Source organism: Colossoma macropomum, unplaced genomic scaffold (assembly GCF_904425465.1).
Source record: "Colossoma macropomum unplaced genomic scaffold, Colossoma_macropomum, whole genome shotgun sequence".
Taxonomy (NCBI): Eukaryota; Metazoa; Chordata; class Actinopteri; order Characiformes; family Serrasalmidae; genus Colossoma; species Colossoma macropomum.
The window spans coordinates 852,418-869,655 of record NW_023494808.1 but is presented as its reverse complement, the minus strand read 5'-3'; the positions used below and the strand labels follow the sequence as shown (position 1 = coordinate 869,655).

The following is a 17,238-nucleotide window of genomic DNA, read 5'->3' as shown; positions in this document are numbered from 1 at the left end:
GTTCAGAGTAGTTTGGTGTGAAACGCTCCGTTCTAGAGAAACTTACCGAGTCAGAACTGTTCACAGTGGTGGTGATAGGAACCAGACGTCCACCTCTAAAAGCTCCCTCACAGAAAGTTCCTACATGAAATGGTTATGAATTCACTGCCTGATGACTGAGACACTGTTTTATGATAGTTTAGAGAACTTAAACTCCATTCATGGTGGAGGGATACATGCAGGGCGCTGTGAGGCAAAATAGTCCCCAAAGAAAACTTAATATTTCAGATTTTCCACTATTTTCATCATCAACATTCCATATAAACTCAGAAGACTCGTGTAGGTTCACTGGTGGTTCTGGATAGTAAATAAAATGTCTATATTTGTGTTGTAGTCATGGCGACCCCTGGTTCCTATCACCACCACTGTGAAGACATCTGAACCATTTCACATCAAACTGCTCTGAATCTCTCTGATTACATCTCAAACACTGAGTTATGGAAAAAATTTAGAAAATCAGTGGATTTACCGAGAAAGTCCAGAGTGATGTACACTCTTAAAAATGGTTCTTTAAGGGTTTTTTTTCAGCAAAGGCAATCATTCTATGTAGAACCATGAAAACTCGAAGAACCATTTGCATGCTTAAACGGTTCTTTGCATGGTGAAATCGGTCTTCAGATTCTTAAGGAATATGTTATATTTGGTTCTATACAGAAACTTTTTGAAAATCTTCTATTGTTACAATTTCAAGCTTGTGCACAATAGAAAAACCCTTTTCATGAACATCTAAAGTCTTTAAGAACGGAGTCTATGGGGATTTAGATTAGACGTCCTTCTCCTTCTCTATCTACAGAATAAAAACCACAGCGCCACCTCATGTATGGAAGCACTGACTGTTCAAATGTCAAGCCTTCACTGCTAATAACGAATGGACGAGCACAATGGCATCATCATTCCATCAAAAATACCTTAAATATCCATCATTGATTCCTACAAATCATTTAGAATAATTGCGTTTTATCGCCCAGGCCTGGTTCATAGGTGGTGTCTTACCGGCCTCTCTGAAGAGCGTGTGTGCAGGCGTACGTCGTAGCTGTATCTTAACAGTGCAGGAGTTGACTGCAATGTGGTCAGTGGAGTTCATGTTCCTCAAACTGATGATGCCCGGGACGAAGTATCCTCTCATCAGCAGGTAGTTGGTGTGGGAGGCCTGGCGAGCTTTCACCTCAAAACGTCCTCTCCTTTCATCATCTACTTCATCCTCCTCCTCCTCATCCAGCTCTTTAGTGATACTGGGACACATACACAACATCAAGATAATATTGAGGTTGGTGTAGTGTAGTGTGGGTAACACCTCTGCCTTCTACGCTGTAGACTGGGGTTCAATCCCCCACCTTGGTCAGAACCCTACACTATACCAATAAGAGTCCTTGGGCAAGACTCCTAACACTACCTTCACCTACCTCTGTGAAATGATCAAGTCACTCTGGACAAAAGTGTCTACCAAATGCCGTAAATGTAAAATTCAGATTAATGTATAGAACAAATTCAGTGTCCTGGTTCTGTTCCTCAAATAATTAGTAGAAAGCTGTAAATAATAATGACTAAATGCTCCAAAAAATGATGATAAATTAGTGTAGTATATTTTATTTAATATAAAATAACTTCATATTTATTATGTATTCTTCCCAAAATACATGCATTACCTCTTGACAACGTCATTGTCCACCAGTGTACTGTCCACCACCACGACCTGCTGTGGTATTGACACGTCCACGGTAAGCAGCCCCAGAGTCATGAGTGAGAGGCAGCAGAGCGATGCCCCTCCTGGAGCATCAATGGGAAATGTTAGCATATCCTCCACATCAGTTGGGGGCACTAGAGAGTCTACTGTAGAATCCTCCACATCACCAGGAGGTGCTAGAGGGTCTAGCACAGGTTCCCTTAAATTACCAGAAGGTAATGCAGGGTCTACAGTAGAATCCTCACCACCAGGGGGAGATTCTGGGTCTACAGCAGGATCGTCCACATCTCCAAGGGACTCTTTAGGGTCTACAGCAGGATGCTCCACATCTCCAGGGGACTCTTTAGGGTCTACAGCAGGATGCTCCACATCTCCAGGGGACTCTTTAGGGTCTACAGCAGGATGCTCCACATGTCCAGGGGACTCTTTAGGGTCTACAGCAGGATGCTCCACATCTCCAGGGGACTCTTTAGGGTCTACAGCAGGATGCTCCACATCTCCAGGGAGTGTGATGGGGTCTACACCAGGAACCTCTTGCTGTTGTCTTTCCACTCCAGCCCCTGGTCCCTCAGCCTTTTCTAGTCGATCATTCCTCTCCTCTGCTTTCTCACTCTCTTCATTTACTCTCTCCTCTTCCTTCTCTTCTACATCCTTCTGCCCCTCCTTCTCCTTATCTTGCTGGAAGGAGAAGGTGTTGGGCCGATCCACTCCGACTTTCTGACGCAGAACCTCTAGCAAGTCGTAAACCTCATTGTACACTGTACTCGGGAAACGCCATGTGAAATACCTGAAAGGAGAAAGCTCAAGTTACTATCAAATGTACAGACCAGCAAGCAAGAACGTGTGAGCAATTTCCTTGTACCATCCTTAAGATTGTCCACAGATCATCACCAATCCCACAGATCAGCCATGCATCACCTTCAGATCTTCGTTAGCTTCTCCAGAGATCACCCACAGAACAGATCCCAAAAGATGCAACAGACTGATTATCCACAAAACCCCACAGATTCCAAACACCCCCATAGATCATCTGCAGGTCATCCATATCATCCTTACATCTTCCGCAGATCATCCAAATATCACTCATATATCCCCCACAGATCCTCAATATATCCCCCACTTATCAATCCTCCATGGATCACCCAAAGAACCACCACAGCTCCCTTAGATTACCCATATATGACTTGCACGTTCCCAAAAGATCATCATCAGGTCACTTGAGAAACCCCACAACTCCCCAACAGATCCCCCAGAGATTCCCAAGACATCACTCACAGATCACCTGCAAACCCCTCACAGATCTGATGGGTAGGATAAAAAGAATGGATTCCCAACACATCAACAGATAGATCACCAACAAAACCCCTGCTGATTCCTCATAAATCACCCTCCAGATCAACAAAACCCTGACAGATCACTTGCAACTCCTGTCCCTCGAAAAAGCATTGGGCACTCACTTGGGATTGCGCCTCTAAAGCAACTTAGTGTCCCAAATACAAAGCTCCAGACAATATAAAATCTCTGGGGGATCAACCTACATATCTCATGTAGCTCTCTCATAGGTTCTCCATATGACTCTCATGAGATCCCCAGATTTTCAATATATTCCCTGGTATCTTACACAGAACACTGTATACCCCATTAATGATCTATACATTCCCACAGACCACCTGTAGATTCCCCAAGATCCCTCACAGATCACCCGTAAACCAAGCTCCCCGTAAACGCCTTGAAGATTCTCTGTGGATTACTTAAATAGCACAAATAGGTTCCCCTATAGTTTGTAGCTCTGTAATGGGGACATTCAGTAGATTTATGAATGCAGGGCTGAGTGAGTGCAAAGCATGTTTTGAGGAGTAAGAAGATCAAGAGTGGAAACACACTGGAGTACCTGTAGTGGTGCTGAGAGAGCTGATAGGACAGTAGTACTGTAGTAGTACTGAGAGAGCTGATAGGACAGTAGTACCTGTAGTAGTGCTGAGAGAGCTGATGGTACCTGTAGTAGTGCTGAGAGAGCTGATAGGACAGTAGTACCTGTAGTAGTACTGAGAGAGCTGATGGTACCTGTAGTAGTACTGAGAGAGCTGATAGTACCTGTAGTAGTGCTGAGAGAGCTGATAGTACCTGTAGTAGTGCTGAGAGAGCTGATGGTACCTGTAGTAGTGCTGAGAGAGCTGATAGTACCTGTAGTAGTACTGAGAGAGCTGATAGTACCTGTAGTAGTGCTGAGAGAGCTGATAGTACCTGTAGCAGTGCTGAGAGAGCTGATAGTACCTGTAGTAGTACTGAGAGAGCTGATAGTACCTGTAGTAGTGCTGAGAGAGCTGACAATACCTGTAGTAGTGCTGAGAGAGCTGATAGTACCTGTAGTAGTGCTGAGAGAGCTGATGGTACCTGTAGTAGTGCTGAGAGAGCTGATAGGACAGTAGTACCTGTAGTAGTACTGAGAGAGCTGATAGTACCTGTAGTAGTGCTGAGAGAGCTGATAGTACCTGTAGTAGTGCTGAGAGAGCTGATAGGACAGTAGTACCTGTAGTAGTACTGAGAGAGCTGATGGTACCTGTAGTGGTGCTGAGAGAGCTGATAGGACAGTAGTACCTGTAGTAGTACTGAGAGAGCTGATAGGACAGTAGTACCTGTAGTAGTGCTGAGAGAGCTGATAGGACAGTAGTACCTGTAGTAGTACTGAGAGAGCTGATAGTACCTGTAGTAGTACTGAGAGAGCTGATAGTACCTGTAGTAGTGCTGAGAGAGCTGATGGTACCTGTAGTAGTGCTGAGAGAGCTGATAGTACCTGTAGTAGTACTGAGAGAGCTGATAGTACCTGTAGTAGTGCTGAGAGAGCTGATAGTACCTGTAGCAGTGCTGAGAGAGCTGATAGTACCTGTAGTAGTACTGAGAGAGCTGATAGTACCTGTAGTAGTGCTGAGAGAGCTGACATACCTGTAGTAGTGCTGAGAGAGCTGATAGTACCTGTAGTAGTGCTGAGAGAGCTGATGGTACCTGTAGTAGTGCTGAGAGAGCTGATAGGACAGTAGTACCTGTAGTAGTACTGAGAGAGCTGATAGTACCTGTAGTAGTGCTGAGAGAGCTGATAGTACCTGTAGTAGTGCTGAGAGAGCTGATAGGACAGTAGTACCTGTAGTAGTACTGAGAGAGCTGATGGTACCTGTAGTGGTGCTGAGAGAGCTGATAGGACAGTAGTACCTGTAGTAGTACTGAGAGAGCTGAGAGGACAGTAGTACCTGTAGTAGTACTGAGAGAGCTGATGGTACCTGTAGTGGTGCTGAGAGAGCTGATAGGACAGTAGTACCTGTAGTAGTACTGAGAGAGCTGATAGGACAGTAGTACCTGTAGTAGTACTGAGAGAGCTGATAGTACCTGTAGTAGTGCTGAGAGAGCTGATGGTACCTGTAGTAGTACTGAGAGAGCTGATGGTACCTGTAGTAGTGCTGAGAGAGCTGATAGTACCTGTAGTAGTGCTGAGAGAGCTGATAGTACCTGTAGTAGTGCTGAGAGAGCTGACAATACCTGTAGTAGTGCTGAGAGAGCTGATGGTACCCGTAGTAGTGCTGAGAGAGCTGATGGTACCTGTAGTAGTGCTGAGAGAGCTGATAGGACAGTAGTACCTGTAGTAGTACTGAGAGAGCTAAAAGTACCTGTAGTAGTACTGAGAGAGCTGATAGTACCTGTAGTAGTGCTGAGAGAGCTGATAGTACCTGTAGTAGTGCTGAGAGAGCTGATAGGACAGTAGTACCTGTAGTAGTACTGAGAGAGCTGATGGTACCTGTAGTAGTGCTGAGAGAGGTGATAGGACAGTAGTACCTGTAGTAGTACTGAGAGAGCTGATGGTACCTGTAGTAGTGCTGAGAGAGCTGATGGTACCTGTAGTAGTGCTGAGAGAGCTGATGGTACCTGTAGTAGTGCTGAGAGAGCTGATGGTACCTGTAGTAGTGCTGAGAGAGCTGATAGGACATGGGCACAAAGGGGACGGCTCTGCTCTTCTTCGGGCCGAGGACCTTGTTGGCCCGACGCCGGTTCACCAGTCCACGTTTCTTGCAGTTCAGGAAGGCCTGCTGCAGCACCTCGGAGTTATATCTACTGTAGAGAGAGAAGGACTAACAGAGCGAGAGAGGAAGAAATAAAAATAAAGGCAGAAATATTTTATAATGCAAACTATAAATAAAAATCAGCGCTTCCATAAGATATTTGGAAATAAAATCACAATCCTAGATTGAGACTAATGCTAAAATTCGCCATGAAATTAGGAAGGAAACAATGTTACTGTTCAAACGTAAGTGTTACAGTCACAGCAAGTGAGCTTGTGTGTCCTTATTCAAACAGCTACTGCCTTTGCTCAAATACTGTCTACGTGTTATATCTAATCATTTTTGAGTGGCATCGCATATTTATAGTGCAAAACTTAGAGCATTAAATATTACGTTTATTGACATTATGACATCATATTTTATGTTTAATTCTTTTCCAATATGTTAAACTTGGCAAATAAATAGAAACTGTGCACTAAAACATGCTGGGGGTGTGTTAACAATCTGACCAGAAGAGTTTTTCCCCAAATTCATATCCAAATTACGTTTATTGTCACATCACATTTACACAGGTGTGAAGGTGAGTGAAAATCTTAGCCCCTCTTGCACGCAACTGCTTGCACATACACACATGCATACAGAATACAGCTATAGATTATGATTTTTGATAAAAAGGTACATTAAAAACTACAATATTAATTTGTTCCACAACAAAAGAAGCACCTGAAAGGACTGGCAGGTCTTCATCTGTGAGTTGGAGAGGACGAGGGTGCTCTGGATCAAATTATTCAGCACCAGAGAGTGAATATCCTCCACGCTGAACATACAACAAACAAACAAACAAACAAACAAACAAACAAACATAATCGTCTACACGTCCTCCAACACACACTCTCAACAAACGTTCTAGTTCGTTTTAATTGAGTGTATATTAATCATTTTCACATCAATACAATTAAATAAACGTTTACCGTTTTCCTTCATTACCGAACTCAACATTTAGAGTAACGTTTATTCCTTTAGCAGAATGACTTACAGATCTCCCTCAGCATAAAAACAATATTATCTGTAATTCTGTTTACTCCACTAAACTTAATAGTCAGTAATAATGCAATGACTGTAAAACTCTTAGCTTGGCTTTATGTGGTTAAACTCAGCTGCTTGAAATTTAAACTACATTTCACTGAATAATGTAAAGTCTCATGCAAATCACTTGAAACTTGCTCGAAACCGTGTGAAACAGCCAATCAGAGCACTGATATTGTACATGATCAGGCCAAACCACATAATTTCGATTGGCACACCATGGACAAGAAAATAAAACAGAAAACGGAATAATGTTGCTTAATTGCCACTTAATTAGCTATTTAGCTTGCTAGCTAACATTAGCAAGACAGCTGTTTGAACAGCTGCTTGAATGCTTGCTGTTCAGTGTTAGTTATTAATTTTCCTCTCTACTGATTCAAAGATGCAACCATAGAATAAATAACACACCACAGATATTCATACAGATAGAACAAAATATGGAAAGTTAAGCTACTAATCTCGCTAATGTGAAATGCTTTGTGTAAACGGTAAGTCGATCTTAATTAACGTTCTTCCATGTAAATATTTTCCGTTTCTCCATGTAAAGCCTGTCTAACACACTCTACCTGCTGAGCACATCCTTGGTTCTCGGCGCTGGTTCTTCCCCGATAACGTACACTTTAAACCTGGAATGGACAGACAAATTAGAACAGATCTGTTTAATTACAGCTTCCTTTATATTACATATTGGCACTTATTCATCAAAGCTGTGTCATTCGTCAGTAGCCACGTTTACATGCAGCCCAACAATCAGTTAATAATCCGACTAATAGCTCAATCGGAGTGAAATACGTCCCCATTCTATACAGAATAGTCTAGTCTGATTGAGGCCGTTCAGAATACAGTTCCGATTGATCGAGGTGGGTAATCTTGTAAATAATCCTTTAAATAGAAGAGTAATATCTGTGTAAACGCCTGTATCTGATTACATTCCCTATCGGAAAGTTTAAGTCCGTTCTGATCATGTTCGTCGCGTCATAGTGAAAGTTTATACTGTTCAACATGGCGGAGCAGAAACTGGTCTGCAGAGGAGACGAAGTTTATGCTCTGATCTTTAAAAGACGGCGGTGGGACGGACGTCCAGCTTATGTGTCTCAGAACAAGACGTCTTCCTCTCGGCCTTCTTTAATAAGGACATGTGAAGGACGTTTTCCTGAGTCTGACATCATTTTAAAGGGATTAAAAACACAAGCGCTGCTCACTGCTGCTCATCTCACTCTGACTGGACTCACGTGATGCTGGTTGTCATGGTAACGTCTACACTAAGCGGCAGTGAGCATGTAAACAGAGATTTTCCATCAGATTGTTGAGTAGAGTGAGAATAAACACCTCAGTCTTAACCTGTAATCAGAATGTATTTAATCAGATTGGAGAAAATCTTTGCATGTAAACACAGACACTGATATCTTTAGTGTAATCTGTCCAATCAAACTCATGGAAATCACCCCCCAGTAACTCCTGCATACTTAGCTTAGCTTTTTACCAGTATGTTGCTTTCGCTGTTCAATTTGGCAAAAAAAAAAATCCCATTATTACTGCTATTATTTTAGAACAGTGTTTTTAAACAACTGTGTTTGGATCCCGAGGCGACTGTATTTACTGACACTCATGCTCGTCTAGTGATGCTTCAGCAGCCTGATGTAAACAGTGTTCGACAGATCAGTCTTTAGCTTTCTATTATTTGACCACTGCTGACGTGAACGTCTGTAGAAAATACAACCCACTAGAAACTTGCTTGTGATGTAATCATTTTATTGCCGTCCAAGAGTTTTACAGACAGCAAAACATCGTAAGTTTATTTTCAGGATTTTGATTTTGAGACATTCAGGGGGTCCAAGAGGTTAATTAGAAGGTCCCAGACCCCTCAGGACCCCCTATATTTTGCACATGGTGTATATGTGTGGGTGAGCGGAAGGTAAATAAAGAAATCTCATTAACAAAAATGGCCAGAGGCCCCAGTGCATTACACCCACGGCCAGCGCAAAGCAGCCTTATAGACTAATATAATCCAAACAGAGCTTTGATGAATTAAGGTTTGGGTTCCCTACACGACTTTTAAAGTCTGAACAGATTATAACAGACTCAGCGTCTTTTAGCTTTTAAGCTGCTGCTGAACCGAACGGCACTCAGTGAACTCACACGAACTCTCGCAAACTCTCACAAACTTTCGCGTTCTCCCAATAATAGGAAACGCAAATAAACAAACATGTAGCGGCTGCTGCTGTTTTCTCTGTCGTTTATGCTACACAGTAAAGAAGCAGCAGGTAAACATGGAGTGTTTAGAGTTTCAAAAGTACATAAAATCGATTGCATCTTAAACTCAGCTCATTAAAAATCTCCACACATGAGAGACTTTTCACCATTTTTCTTTGTTTACTTGCTGTATTTTCTTCTTTAGTGCTCTCAGTCTTCATTGGCTGTTGCAGGAGTCTGTTCAGATTGAGTCGTTGAACAGTTTACACTACATTTCACTCAGAGTCGGGTCGAAAAAATCAGATATGTTTGATAAACTCTGACTGGTCTGAAACGCGACCGGGAGGCAGTAAATCTGAGTCTGCGTCCCTCAAACATGACTCGACTCTCTCCAACTGTCGACTCCGACTGACCCAAAAGTCTGCAGACTAGAGCCGACCAGCTCAGACTCGGCCAGACTAAAATCGCACAGTGTAACCCCGACTTTAATGACACCGTGTTTGTGTTTCTGGGCCGTGTTTGTTACTTGTTAAAAAGCTCCTCTTTAGTATCTGGAATGACGACATCACTGGAACCATAGCTGGAGCTGAACTTTGTTCTCAGGGCGCTCACGAACTCATTAAACTCCTCAGCACATACCTAGAACACACACACACACACACACACACACACACACACACACACACACACACACACACACACACTCTTCAGGCTGCTACATTTGTACTTATTTGTTGACTTTAGAATACTGGCGGGGCGATAAGACGTAAAATGTAAAGAAATATATGTTTTTCACTCTAATTCTAATAAATAATAAATAGTTGTGAATCTAAATGTTCACATAACTGTGCCATAAACAGTCACAGCAGATGTCATATACAGTCGCCAGTTGTCCTGACAGACTGTCAGTAATATAACAGTGCCAGGTTATTATTACCTGTACAGATGTTGTGACTGATAACTCGTGTGTTCCGGTGTAAGTACTCTGCCGCAATACGGCTGTCAATTTACACCAATTTAATCCGTCATTTGTGTGCTTTATTCCATCACTTGCGTCTTTTCTCGTTTTTCAGTTTATGACATCACTTAAAAATGCCTCTTTTCCTTTACATTGTGTGTACATTTCATGATGAATGGACCAAAAGAAACGACCCAAAATTACTTGGAAAAAAATGTGGTTCCATTGACTTACATTAAAAGTAAAGTATGTTTTTTCCTTCTGCTGTAAAGTTACCATTTTGGAGATATATATATATATATATATATACACAGTCTATATATATATATATATATATATATATATATATATATATATACACAGTATATATGTCGTAACTTTTGTACAGGCCTTATTTGATGTTTTATTTTTTCTGCCAGTGTGTTAAATTCAGTAAATAAACAGTAATTGTGTATTAAATGTGCACTAGTGTGTTTAGAGGATGTGTAACTTAGAATCAACAACATGGAATATGACCAAGGGGTGCACAAACATTTGCAAACAACTGTGTATTGTTACTTGTGTAAAGTGTTGCTGGATTTGCTAACTAAATTAAACTTATTATTATTATTAATTTTATGTATAAAGTTATGACAACTAACTAGCAAAACTAAGCATGTGACATAAAGCCGTTATGACAGTTACCAGTAATAATAACATCACACTGTTATATCACTGACCGTCATCTGTAATGACCTCTGCTATGACATGTTTATGGCACGGTTATGTTAGTGTTCCGTAGCAGGGTTCTAGTAAAGCGTCATCCACTCTTCATTTCATCAAATACAATCCGATAGTTTAACACGTTCCATGTTCTCGAGGCGTCAGACTCACCTTGGGGTCGTCGTAGTTGTTGGTTCTGTTCATGAACGTCTCGATCAGGGCTTTATCCTGGTACACTTCAGCCAGACAGATCCTGCACACACACACTCACTGACTCACGGTGCTGTCCCACTGGAACGGGTTCTAGACCACATTCTGTATTGAAGGTTGCGTTCTACAGTGTTCTGTTATTTAGCGATCGTTAGCTTCTTTCAGGGAGATCTATTACTGAACTATTTATAACTATGAGTGGGGGTTCTGTAGGTCTTCAACTACGCAGTTTATGCATAGTTTTGATGTGTTCTAGAGGGTTCTGTAGTTTACCTGTACTTGAGCTGGGTTCTACAGTGTTCTCTAGTCACATGTAGCTGAGGTGGGTTTTTGAGCCGAGTTCTAAAGCATTGTTTAATCTGTAGTTTTGGTGTTTTCCAGGAGGTTCTGCAGTCGACCTGTAGCTGAGCTGTATTGTAGGGGGTTCTTTACTTTATTTAAAGTTAAGATGTGTAATAGAAGGTACTAGAACGTCCCGTCTGGTGAGTTCTAGAATGTTCTGTAGTTTACTTTCCATTTTATTGGGTTCTAGAGCTTTTTGTAGGTTACCTTAGTTGAGCTGTATGCTAGATGCATCCTGCACTTTACCTGTAGTTGAGCTAAGTTCTAGAGCATTTGTAGTTTAGTTTTAGCGGATCTGGGTTCTAGTTTACATGTAGCTGAGCTGAGCTCTATAACGTTCTGTAGTTTACCTGTAGTTGAGCTGATTTCCAAAACACTCTGTAGATTACATGAAGATTAACTGAGTGTTCTCTAGTTGAACTACGTTAGAGAGCATTTTGTAGTTTACCTGCAGTTGAGCTGAGTTCTAGAATGTTCTGTTGTTTACCTGCAGTTGAACTGAGTTCTAGAGCATTCTGTAGTTTACCTGTAGTTGGGTTGAGCTCTAGAGTGTTCTGTAGTTTACCTGTAGTTGAGCTATGTTCTAGAGTGTTCTGTAGTTTACCTGTAGTTGAGCTATGTTCTAGAGTGTTCTGTAGTTTACCTGTAGTTGAGCTATGTTCTAGAGTGTTCTGTAGTTTACCTGTAGTTGAGCTGAGTTCTGGAGTGCTCTGTAGTTTACCTGTAGTTGAGCTACGTTCTAGAGTGTTCTGTAGTTTACCTGTAGTTGAGCTGCGTTCTAGAGTGTTCTGTAGTTTACCTGTAGTTGAGCTAAGTTCTAGAGTGTTCTGTAGTTTACCTGTAGTTGAGCTGGGTCTGCGGGTTCTTCATGATGTAGCGCGAACGGCGCCCAACTGACAGCGAGGTTTTATCTAGAGACAGTTCTAGCTCAGAGTGGAGAATATCACGAACCACGTTCCACGCAACAAACGTCTTCTTAATCTACACAAAAAACAAAAAATCAGTTTTTCAGTCTGAAAATAATGTGTGTGAATGTGTGAAGATGCCTGTAGTTGTATTGCTACACTTGTGAGGACCAAATATGATCGAACTGTCGAGTCATTATTATTAATAATAAAGATTACATTTAATTCCTAATATTTAGTCTAACTGGAGGAAGGTTTGCTTTAACCTGTGTAAGCCTCTGTCCATCCTTTAATTATTCAAATAAACAAATATAATTCAAATAAAAACATCACTTTTCATGGTTTTTCTGCCGTCGCACCATCTGACTTGACGACCTAATCACATCTCAAAAATAACCATTTTTACAATATTTAAAAAAAAGCTGTAGAGACCTCGGCATTGCGCCATCAAAGTATCATGGGGTCTTCTTTTTAGTGAAATATGCTGCCCACTACTTTTTCTTAAGCATGGCAGAATAAAAGTCCTTTCTTGTCAAAAGACTTTTGAAAAAATCTAAATTTACAGATGAACGTGTTTTCAGTGAGCTGAGTTTGTTTAAAGCTGCCCTATTTTACAACGTTATTGTTGTAAAACATGAAGTAAAGCCAAAATGTATTGTTCAGAAATATATGTGACTAAATTACCCTTTTTAATAATAATTTACCTAATCAGCAAATGTATTTGGACGTCGCACCACTTGACATTTTTAAAATTTGACATTTTATTTTGCTGCACTGAAAACGTTTTGACGTAAAAGAGAAACTGTAATGTGGTTTATTTCCTGCATTTATCAAATGATTTTACATGAAAACAGCCTTACAGTGTTCGTATGTATACCTTGCGGTTGAGGAAGTGGCTGGCCACTCTGCAGAGCATCAGAATGCTGTCCTCCAGGTGCGTCCAGGTGACCCTCTGTCTGGTCATTCGCAACAGAGCCTTGCGGTCAGTTTCATCCTGACACAGTGTGTGCTTTCTCACACTGACCACTGAAAAAATACACAAATGCAATCAAGATTTAAAAGCTGAAAGTTTTCAAACTTGTAACTGATTGTATTCTGATGACGTCACAGTCGCACTGCCACCAAGATCAAGTTCACTCAGCAGTGCTGTGGCGGTTTGTAATGAGATAAAGCCGTAACTGATCCAGCAAAGGCAGTAAAACATGTTTTTAAACACTTTTTAAACTCATTTTTAAAGTGTATTAACTGATATATTTGAGTGTGTTGAGTTGATTTTATTTGATTTGCTGCTGTAGTGATTAACAAATGAAAGCTGAAATCTAAACGGCTGAGATTTCCCGCTGCATTACTAGCGCCCGTCCCAAACCGCACACTAGCTCACTAAATAGTGTGTAAAAATAGCACATATCCCATCAGAAGTGCACTCATTAGCGCAGTAGGTGAAGTACAGAAGAGTGTGGTTTGGGACGCGGCGTTAGACCAGCTGCGTTCAACATCTGCTCCGCTGTGCTGCTCGTTAGCTGCTCATTAAACATATCAGGGGAGGAGCAGCGGCGAGAACCAAGGATGCCCTCACCAGGTAGAGTGTGTTAGACAGGCTTTACATGGTAAAACTTAAAAGGAGTGACCAAACTAGCGCCAAACGTCTTGGCTGACCAGCTACATTTGGAAATCTGGGTAAATCTGAGTACACAAAAAAGTCTCTCACCTTTCCTCTTCTTTTTAGCCGGTTTGCTGCTCTCTTTCTTCTGTCTCTTGCGTTTGTTTTTCTTTCCTCCACGGACCTGCAGGTTTCTGGAGCCTGGCTCCACATCCATCTGCACCTCGTCCTCTTGAACAGCAGGGGGAGCCACAGTACCGCCGCCCACACCACCCTGGATTGCTGGGAGGAACCAGGGAGTTTACAGTAAAGAGAATTGACTGAGTCAGGGAACAGAATGTATCTCATGTTTGCTGTCCACATTTCCTAGAGAAAAGCAGTGGCCCTAAAACAGAACCTTGAGGAACTCCAAAGGCAACGGTAACATTTTTAGATGAATAATTTCCCAATGCTATAAGAAACTCTGTTTGTTGAATCTGCTTTAAATCATTCTAAAGCTGTGCCTGAGATGCCTACGCTCTTTTCAGTCTGAGATGGATCAGGGCTGTATTACAGAAACATCTTTATTCCACTGTTTTTATTAATATCAACAACTATTGCACTGAGATTGGGATCCTAATGAAGTGAAATAAAAAACACTTTTTTAACAAACCAAACCACGAACAGTGTACTGACCTGCACACACAGATTTGGGGAGGGGGTGTTTGGACAGCAGGTTCCTCAGACGCACAGTGTGACTGTCTCCAGGCTGAAAGGTTTACATTAATATGATGTTCAGTGTTAATACAACATATAAGGGCCCATAATCCACAAATGTGCTTTACTGCTTTCCTTCTGAGGTCCACTTACAATGTTTGTGTGAACAATCATACTTAATATTCACATGAACCTCTTCTAACCTCTCTTGTTCCCTTACAAACTAAACTGGCTGTTTTTGTTACTGTGCCTTTAAGACTGATATATGTAAATGAGCTCTTTTCTGATTGGCTGCCCAGTATTGTGTCTCCTTCAAGAGGCAGCATTGTAATATTACAATAATATTTATGCAACCTCAAAATAAGGTTTTACAGCATTAATACATTGTTTAAAAATTCATACAACAAATTAAATAATTCAAAATTAATGCAACAGTAAAACAAGATTATATCATTCATATAATCTTAATGGAAGAATAAATATGGTAAGATTAATAGAAAATAAATACAACATTTGCAACAAATTACCATAATATTAATACTGCAATAAAAGAACATCAAAATTAGAAACGCAAAGAAACTCATGAAACATTATTGTAACGTCAGTGTTAATATTAGCACAATACTGTATTAGTGTATTAACAACGAGGGGACGGGGAAAATTCTGATGTGGGGATGTTCTGTTACTTTTTACATAAAAACAGCCGAATGGCCTCTTTCGTGTGTTGATGAGCGCGTGTCTCACCTTTTTAGGCTTGCTGACCAGGTGAGTGGTCCAGAGCCAGTTGCGTTTAAGGTGACTGAAGAATGAAGAGTCCAGTCCTCCGGCCCCCTGCCCGTCACCGGGGGTTACGCCATCATCAACTACATCACAACTGCCCCTGTTTAGCCAATCACAGAGCATTACATCATCACAGAGCCTAATATCAGCCACAGAGCATTACATCACAACTGAATCTAATATCAGCCAATCACAGAGCATCACATCATCACAGAGCCTAATATCAGCCAATCACAGAGCATTACATCATCACAGAGCCTAATATCAGCCAATCACAGAGCATTACATCATCACAGAGCCTAATATCAGCCACATAGCATTACATCACAACAGAATCTAATATCAGCCAATAACAGAGCATTACATCACAACAGAGCCTAATATCAGCCATTCACAGAGCATTACATCACAACAGAATCTAATATCAACCAATCACAGAGCATTACATCACAACAGAATCTAATATCAACCAATCACAGAGCATTACATCACAACAGAATCTAATATCAGCCAATAACAGAGCATTACATCACAACAGAATCTAATATCAGCCAATAACAGAGCATTACATCACAACAGAGCCTAATATCAGCCAATCACAGAGCATTACATCACAACAGAGCCTAATATCAGCCAATCACAGAGCGTTACATCACAACAGAGCCTAATATCAGCCAATCACAGAGCATTACATCATCACAGAGCCTAATAGCAGCCACAGAGCATTACATCACAACAGAATCTAATATCAACCAATCACAGAGCATTACATCACAACAGAATCAAATATCAGCCAATCACAGAGCATTACATCACAACAGAATCTAATATCAGCCAATAACAGAGCATTACATCACAACAGAGCCTAATATCAGCCAATCACAGAGCATTACATCACAACAGAGCCTAATATCAGCCAATCACAGAGCATTACATCACAACAGAATCAAATATCAGCCAATCACAGAGCATTACATCATCACAGAGCCTAATAGCAGCCAATCACAGATCATTACATCACAACTGAATCTAGTATCAGCCAATCACAGAGCATTACATCACAACTGCCACTGATTGCCACGCTGTTGACAGTCTAAACTGAAGGTCCAGCTCTACTGGTCACTAATGAATGGTAAATGTTCTCACTTTAGAGTGTACTGCAGTCTCTCGTAGCGCTCAGCTCCTACAGCGACATCTGGCTCATCCCCCTCTCTATCTCCATCCCCGTCAGACAGACGAGAGCGAGGACGCACCACGCCTGAGAGAGAGAGGTAAAACACAGACGAAGCAGCACTAATCAACAGAAGCAGGTGTGTTTCAGTAACGAGGAGTCTGTGTTGATGTTGATATCAGTTCTCTACAGCGTGTTGAGTAGAAGTGTAGACTGTTACCTAAAGGTGTGTTGAGGCACACACACAGCATGTCGAACCAGTAGTTCTCCACATCCTGCGCGGTGTTAAAGGTGTAGTGCCGTCTGTCGAAGGGACGCGTCTCTATGGCCAGATTATAGTGCGGCTCACACATTGTGGTGTCCACGATGGTCGCATGCTTCTTCAGATAGAAAAAACCCTGACAGACAGACAGAGAGACAGACAGACACAGGGTTATAGCTACAAGGCTTTCACACTGTACCAAAAACAGTGGTACACAAATTATTTAAGTCCTGGTTTGGACAATAAAACAGTAAGAATGAACAAAACGAAATATTTCTTTAAATAGACTGCGTGTTTGTGGTCCTCAATTCAGTATGAACTGTGAACAGCTGCTTCTTCAGTACGCTAGGTGGCGCTGTGTGCCTTTTACTCTCTACAGTGAGACGGAGAAAAAGTCTAGCCGTTCACTCACAACAGCACAAATTAGTCACACTTAAATTACTCAGTGCTACCTCAAAGGGTTAACTGTGGCTAAATGAACCACACATATATATATATATATATATATATATATATATATATATATATATATATATATATATATATATATATATGTATTTA

The 17,238-nt window shown here is 41.2% G+C and overlaps 1 protein-coding gene across 1 annotated transcript in view; it reads right to left on the bottom strand.

Annotated features, from left to right (window-relative positions):
• LOC118797907 (general transcription factor 3C polypeptide 1-like) overlaps positions 1-17,238 on the bottom strand; it is a 40,601-nt gene that overhangs the window by 5,423 nt on the left and 17,940 nt on the right. Inside the window, exons 19-32 of the mRNA XM_036557204.1 lie at positions 16,636-16,813; positions 16,391-16,502; positions 15,209-15,344; positions 14,444-14,516; positions 13,877-14,050; positions 13,046-13,194; positions 12,102-12,244; positions 10,883-10,964; positions 9,578-9,690; positions 7,425-7,484; positions 6,496-6,589; positions 5,669-5,841; positions 1,686-2,510; positions 1,033-1,271 (exon numbers count right to left, since the gene is read on the bottom strand). Coding sequence (XP_036413097.1) covers positions 1,033-1,271; positions 1,686-2,510; positions 5,669-5,841; positions 6,496-6,589; positions 7,425-7,484; positions 9,578-9,690; positions 10,883-10,964; positions 12,102-12,244; positions 13,046-13,194; positions 13,877-14,050; positions 14,444-14,516; positions 15,209-15,344; positions 16,391-16,502; positions 16,636-16,813 — 2,551 coding nt within the window. The remainder of the gene's footprint in view (positions 1-1,032; positions 1,272-1,685; positions 2,511-5,668; positions 5,842-6,495; positions 6,590-7,424; positions 7,485-9,577; positions 9,691-10,882; positions 10,965-12,101; positions 12,245-13,045; positions 13,195-13,876; positions 14,051-14,443; positions 14,517-15,208; positions 15,345-16,390; positions 16,503-16,635; positions 16,814-17,238) is intronic.